This window comes from Apis mellifera, linkage group LG12 (assembly GCF_003254395.2).
Source record: "Apis mellifera strain DH4 linkage group LG12, Amel_HAv3.1, whole genome shotgun sequence".
Lineage (NCBI taxonomy): Eukaryota > Metazoa > Arthropoda > Insecta > Hymenoptera > Apidae > Apis > Apis mellifera.
Window position 1 is genome coordinate 3,211,532 of NC_037649.1, and position 7,830 is coordinate 3,219,361.

At 23.2% G+C, this 7,830-nt stretch overlaps 1 protein-coding gene across 8 annotated transcripts in view; it reads left to right on the plus strand.

Moving 5' to 3' along the window:
• LOC409285 (myosin heavy chain 95F) overlaps window positions 1-6,993 on the plus strand; it is a 101,817-nt gene extending 94,824 nt beyond the window's left edge. For 3 of the 8 annotated variants that reach the window (XM_026444158.1, XM_026444159.1, XM_026444160.1), the window contains 12 exons: window positions 175-434; window positions 549-706; window positions 773-937; window positions 1,021-1,244; window positions 1,394-1,585; window positions 1,666-2,649; window positions 2,907-3,046; window positions 3,277-3,318; window positions 5,732-5,849; window positions 5,933-6,050; window positions 6,128-6,340; window positions 6,623-6,774. In XM_026444158.1, the coding sequence (XP_026299943.1) occupies window positions 175-434; window positions 549-706; window positions 773-937; window positions 1,021-1,244; window positions 1,394-1,585; window positions 1,666-2,649; window positions 2,907-3,046; window positions 3,277-3,318; window positions 5,732-5,849; window positions 5,933-6,050; window positions 6,128-6,340; window positions 6,623-6,774 (2,766 nt within the window). Of the gene's footprint in view, window positions 1-174; window positions 435-548; window positions 707-772; window positions 938-1,020; window positions 1,245-1,393; window positions 1,586-1,665; window positions 2,650-2,906; window positions 3,047-3,276; window positions 3,319-4,623; window positions 5,137-5,731; window positions 5,850-5,932; window positions 6,051-6,127; window positions 6,341-6,622 lie in introns of those variants that run through there. The other 5 variants (XM_026444155.1, XM_026444156.1, XM_026444157.1 and 2 more) reach the window with 4 other exon arrangements.
• The last annotated feature ends 837 nt before the right edge of the window (window positions 6,994-7,830 follow it).

A 7,830-nucleotide genomic window follows, 5' to 3' on the forward strand; every position in this document is an offset into this window, starting at 1 on the left:
AACATTTTTTTCATTTGATTATAATTTTTATTTATTTTTTCTTTTCGCATTTTTATTACAGCGATCTTTTTCACTTAATATTTTTCACTATAATATTTCATATTATACATAATTGATTTTGATCGATTTTATTTCATAGATAGAATAATAATCAAGTATTCAAATTTTCATAAGGCTTTGACAAGACTCGGCTTGACCGAAGTAGAAAGAATGGAAATTTATACAATGGTAGCTGCGGTACTTCATCTTGGAAATATCACTTTTGAGGACAATCCTGAGGATACGAAAGGAGGATCTAGAATATGCTCCAATTCTGAGAAAGCAGTATTAATGAGTGCAAAATTATTAGCTGTTGATCCTGAAGAACTTAGACAAGCTTTAGTTTCAAAAGTAATGCAGACAAGTCGTGGCGGTATCAAAGGAACGGTTATTATGTAAGTTTATACAAATTAGAAATGAAAAATCAAAAAAATTCAGAAAAAAATCAGAAATAATATAAAAAAAAGAAATACAATAAAAATTTAATTATAATAATTCAATATTTTAAGGGTACCATTGAAAGTTTATGAAGCTAATAATGCCAGGGATGCTTTGGCTAAAGCTATTTATAGTAAATTATTTGATCATATTGTAGGCCGTATCAATAAGAGTATTCCTTTTAAAGCTTCAAGTTATTATATTGGTGTTTTAGATATTGCAGGATTTGGTATGTATATTATTATAATTTTTATTTTATAATCATAATTTATTGTGCATTATTATTTTTTTACAGAATACTTTAAAGTTAACAGTTTTGAACAATTCTGCATAAATTATTGTAATGAAAAATTACAACAATTTTTTAATGAAAGAATTTTAAAATATGAGCAAGATCTTTATGCAAGAGAATCACTTAATGTTCCAAAGATATCTTATGTAGATAATCAAGATTGCATTGGTAAATATAATCATTATTTTATTATTTTATAATCTTAAGATAATAATAATAAAATAATATTTTCTATATTTCTTAATTTTTAGATTTAATTGAATCAAAAAACATGGGAATTTTTAGCCTCTTAGATGAAGAATCAAAATTACCAACTCATAGTTTTGCACATTTTACTAGTGAAGTTCATCGAGTCTGGAATGGTCATTTTAGAATAACTTTACCGCGAACTTCTCGTTTAAAAGCTCATAGAGAATTACGTGATGATGAAGGATTTGTAATTCGTCATTATGCTGGTGGTGTTTGTTATCAAACGGTATTATAATAATAAATACATTTTATTATTTAGAAAATATTTTTATCACTAATATAATATACATTATAAATATACATATATATTATATTTTTTTCAATACATTTTAATTTTCTTTTCTTTAAAAATTCTAAACAATTTTTTTTTTTCAGAATCAATTCATAGAGAAAAACAATGATGCTCTACATGCTTCTTTAGAAGCATTAATTCAAGAAAGTAATAATAAATTTCTCAGAACACAATTTGCCAATAATTCTCGTCAGAAAGGAAAACTTACATTCATCAGTGTCGGTAGTAAATTCAAAACACAACTTGGAGAACTCATGGATAAATTAAAAAACAATGTAAAAAATGTTTAAATTATTTATTTTAATATTATGTTTTTCATGGAAGAAATTAAATCATAAATTAAATTTTTCTATAGGGTACGAATTTTATTCGATGTATAAAACCGAATAATGAAATGGTGGCTTATCAATTTGATGGAAATAGTATTTTGGGGCAACTTCGTTGTTCCGGAATGACATCTGTCTTAGAACTCATGGAACACGGTTATCCTAGTAGAGTTCCATTTCAAGAATTGTACAATATGTACAAAACTTATCTTCCACCAGAATTAGCCAAACTAGAACCTAGATTTTTTTGTGAAGCATTACTTCATAGTTTAAAATTAAATAAGAAAGATTTTAAGTTTGGAATTACCAGAGTATTTTTTAAACCTGGAAAATTTGCTGAATTCGATAAAATTATGAAATCAGATCCTGAGAATTTAAGGAAATTGGTAGCTAACGTAAAGAAATGGTTGCTTAAATCTCGATGGAACAAAATGCAGTTCTGTGCATTATCCGTGATCAAATTGAAAAACAAAATTATCTATCGAAGACAGCATTTAATTATTTTACAAAAAACAGTAAGAATGTATATAGCTAAAAAACAACATCGTCCTCGCATAAAGGGAATTCGAAAAATTGAAAACTTAAAGACACAATTAAAAGGTATGGAAGAAACATCCAAGCAATTAAAAAATCATGAACAATGTATGAATGACATAAAAAGATTGCAATACAATTTAGATGAAGCTATTAAGAAGATTAAAGTCAGTGAAAAAATAAAATCAATGGAAATTGATAATTTATATATGAATTTAGTAAATCAAGTAAACAAACAAATGGCATTATTGCAAGATAACGTTAAACAACAAAAAATTGCTGAGGAACAAGCAAGATTAAGAAAAATTCAACAGGAATTAGAAATTGAAAAGCAAAAGAAAGAAGAAGAAGAAAGAAGAAAAAGAGAAGAGGAAGAAAATAGAAGAAAGAAACATGAAATTGAAATAAGAAGAAAGATAGAAGAAGAACAAAAAAGAAAACAAGAAGAAGAAGATAAAAAAACTGCTGCAATTCTTCAAGTACAAATGTCTCTTTTTATCATTTATTTTTTTATAAGATAATTTTTTTCCACATATTTGATAATTATATAATAATAATTATTCTTTTTGATCTTATGGCTAAGATAAGATAGATAAGATAAATATAATATTTGTTCTTGTCAGATTAATATTTGATACGTTCTCTATCATGAAGTTAAAATATTAGTTTGATTTTTTGAACCAGAATAAATAACATTAATTGTAATAATATATGTATTTTATAATTTGTTTTGAAGGCGCAGATGGAGAAAGAAGCAATTGAAGAAAATAAATATCGCGAATTATTGGAACAGGAAAGAAGAGATCACGAATTAGCAGTAAGATTAGCTCAAGAATCAAACGGACAAGTTGAAGATTCTCCGCCACCTATACGAAGGTATTATATCTCGCATTATTTTTATCAATTCTAACATTTAAAATTTATTTCATCATTTTTCTCCATTTTTCTTTGATTTATAACTTTAAAATAGAATAATCTAAATTAATAATAAATGAATTTAAATTATTTAATTATTTAAAATATAACTAAAAAAATAATATAATATAACTCAAAGAATTTTTTTAAACGATAAAATAAAATTTTACTTTTTAAATATGTACATATAGTGGTTCCGATGTACGAATACCATCAAACAACAGGCTAATAAGGTAGTGTAACATTCGTTGAAATATTTACTGCATGCAAAACTAATATTTAGTAATTTATTATAATTTTATTTTAATAGATAATTTACTAACACTTATTTTTTGCAATATTAACGATATTTGAATTTTATTGCTTATAGAATAATAATATTTTTTATTTAAATATTTCTTTGTTTTTTATTATTTATTTATTTATTTCGAAATAAAATATTCATAATTTTCATAATTTATAAATTTTAAGAAATATATTATATTCTAAATTTAAATTCAAAAATTTAAATTTAAATTAAATTTTTTTTAATTTAAAACATATACAATATAAATTATAAATAATTTATAATGCAATATTTTTATTCTACAAAAATATCAAATAAGTTATAAGATTCAAATTACATAAAAAATAAGTTTAAAAAGATAAATATAAAATTCTTTTAAACATAAATTTTATTTAACAAATAATAAAAAGCAATTCCATTTAATCTGAAAAAGTTTATTGAACAATTATAAAAAATAAAAACAAACTTAAACAAAATTATCAAAATAATAAATTTTATATAAATTTTGATTGCGCGTAAATAAATCATTTAAATTCATAGAGTTAGAAAAGAGAATCAGAAGTGAAAATGACTCTATTATTAAATGTGCAAATAAGTTCCTTTACCTTTTTTCGATCATAATTTTTGAATTCAAATTACTTCCCGTTTGTGGTCCATCTGAAAAAGCATTTTTTTTGTTTTTAGAAGAAAAGTCATGATAAGTATTCTAAGAGTTTCCAGTTCAATGCAACAATTTCAAGCAATATGGCATGCGAGAAGCATCATTTACATCATTACTTTGACATTTTTGATATTTTAGTTTAGGAAAAGTTTAGTAGCTGTTGAAGCTACTAAAATGCTTTATGTGGAAGAAAATGCTGTATCTTGCAGAACATGCAAATGATTATATCAAAGATTTAAAGCCAAGAATTTTAATTTGAAAGACAATAATCAAATGCACCGAGAAAGTTTGATGACACTGAGTTAGAGATTAGTCAACGAAAATCCGACCGAAAAAAGAATTGGTAGAAATATTGGGAGTCACTAGACATTCGACTGAAACAATTGAATAAGATTCAAAAGTGAGGCTGATTATTCCACATGAATTAAGCGAAATGGATAAAAAAAACAGATTCGAGATTTCTGCTGCTTTTCTTTTACGACATAAAAGAAAAAGTTTTCTGCATAAAATTGTTACTGATGATGAAAAATCTTGGCAAATAAAAAAATCTATGACAAATAAAATGACAATCTTAAACGAAATTAATTTCAGGAAACCACCGACTTCAATGGCAAAACCGAACTTACATTTCAAAAAAGTTTTGCTGTCTATGTGAAATTTCCGAGGAATCATTATGAACTGCTTTGACATGGAAGAACAATAACTATCAAAATCAATTAATCAATTTAAATGATCAGCAAGAGCAGAAATGGCTATTTACTGGACAAAAAACAAGATACATGATTTTGCATTACACCAATGCTCGGCCACATTTGGAACACAATTTATGTGTTGAAATGGAAAGCTGCCACATGCGGCATATTCTTTCATAAACTGGCCCCGTGAAACTATCATTTTTTTCTGAAGTCTGTAATACCAATTGTCGGAAAAGTATTTCAACTCGAAAGAAGAAATTCGAAAAATGTATTGATGACTTCATAGCCAGTAAACAGGCCTCATTTTTCGAGGATGGAATTTATAATTTACTCATTAAGGAAAAGAATGAAGATAAATGAGGCTTTGAGACATAATTTTATACTTGACTTATATAATAAAATCTTGAATTTGGAAAAAAAAAGGGGGAAAAACTTATTTGCACACCTAATACTATTGAAATAAAAATATGTTTATTATTATAAAACTAAATACTATAAATGTTATTTTTAAAAACACAATTAACATGTAGCTACAATATCCACAAAAAAACATCAAGAATTTTTTATATATATAATTTAGAATTAAATTGTATTGTATATTTACATTCATGAAATTTGTAAAAATTTATACAAAAATTTTCATCATAGAGAAAAAATGAATCATTTATTCAATTATATTTATAAAATTTTGATAAATTATATTATGATTCATTTTTGAAAGATCATTTATTAAAATAAAATAAACAAATATTTTCATAAAATATTTTTCATTAATATTCTGTATAAATATATTAAAATCATATTGTATAGATATATATATATGTGTGTATAGAAGCTGCATTATATTGATTTATATTAATTACATTATAGAAAAATTATTTAAAATATTTAACATTTGTATAAATATTATAAATTGTATAAATTTGTTTAATATATATACATATATATATATATATAAACTAATATATTTCATCTATATCAATTAATTTTTTTTGACACAATAGATCGGAGCAAATACGTAATCAAGCAGCTTTGACTAATAAAAAATATGATTTATCTAAATGGAAGTATTCGGAATTGCGAGATGCAATAAATACATCCTGCGATATTGAATTGTTAGAGGTAAAATTACATATATATGAAATTATCTTATTTAATAAAGTAAATGTAAGAAGAATGATAATTGTAATATAATTTTTTTATAGGCTTGTCGTCATGAATTCCATCGAAGATTAAAAGTTTATCATGCATGGAAAGCAAGAAATCGTAGACGAACAACTATGGATGAAAATGAAAGGGCACCAAAATCTATAATGGAAGCTGGTAAAATTTAAATTTGTATAAGAAGCATATTATTTAGATAGAACATATTATATTAATATATTTTAATATTTTTTCAGCTGCAAAAACACCAAGATCTCAAATGAAACAATCCATAGTCGAATCTTCGCAACGATATTTTAGAATTCCTTTTATACGACCAACTGTAACAGGTCAGCAAGACTCACATGCACCTGGTAAGCGAGGATGGTGGTACGCTCATTTCGATGGTCAATATGTTGCTAGACAGATGGAACTTCATCCAGATAAAGCACCAATTTTGTTGGTAGCAGGTATAATTCTAAATATTCATTTTTAATTGATTTTTATTTATTCTTATCTATTTTAATAGATAATCTAATACAAAAAATAAGATAATTTAATTTAATCTATATACAATATTTTGGTCATGAATTATTTATAACAATTAGAATCATTGCAATATATTTTTACTATAAATATTATATAATAATCATTTATAACTTGCTTTCAAAATTACATTTATAAAGAAAATTAATAATCATATATATTTATTATGTTAATTAACATATTGAAAAAGATTATTTTTTGTAAAGGTATTGATGATATGCAAATGTGCGAATTGAGTCTAGACGAAACTGGATTAACTAGGAAACGCGGTGCAGAAGTTTTGGAACATGAATTTAATCGTGAATGGGAGAAACATGGAGGCAAACCTTATGTGCCTTCATGTGATCGTAAGAAATGAGACTACTCTATTAAACAAATAAAAGTAGTTTTTTATATAGATTTTATGAATTTTTATATTGAAAATGAACTCAGAGCACAGTGCCTTAGAGTGTATGCCTTTTTCATTACATAATAAAGGCAATACTTTGTAAATCACGATAAAATAGATTCATATTGTTATTGATTGTTATTGATTATAATTTTCATGGAAAATATAAAATGACAAATATGAGCTAGATCTATAGATTGGTAAATGTATAGTATGGTATGCACATAGCAATTATAGTTATATAGTCTCATATAATAAATTCAATGTTTAAAATCAATATGAATTCATATTGAATATTTTATAATTAAAAAATTACAAGGAAAAATTCAAAGAAAGATATTAAATTTGAAATTTATTCTTTTTTTTTAACAATATTTCGATTTATTTAATGAAATTAATTTATCATATTAAAATTTATTGTGAAATCAATAAACTTTTAATATATAAAACTCTTTTACATTTTATAATGTAATATATAATAAATAAAAAAACATCATGATTTTTTAATTAATATAAATCATTATTGAAGAAACTTCGTATAGGTATAATATAAATAATTTTATTTGTTTGTTGAAAAAGAGAAGATATTTAATATAAATTGTATGATTACATGCAAATTTTGGTGAAATTAAAGGAAAATATGTACAAATAAACAATATGTATCAATTAATTACATTTATCAATAAATATCTATTTGTTTCACTTCTTTTTTACATTTTTATTTCTTTTATTACATTAACATTGTTTACAATTTTTGATAATTAAATTACAAATGTTTATATAAATAAGTTATGTTAAAAAAATAATATAAATTGAGCATATAATATATTATAAATTAATAAATGCAAAATATGTAAATAAAAAATATTTATTTGCATATATTTATACGTAAATTTTTTTTATTATTTTTTAATTTTTATTAATTTCAAAGAATTTTTTTCATAAATTCTGTTTCATTATTATTTAGTCTTTATAATATATATATATATATATATATATATATATATATATATATATATATATATA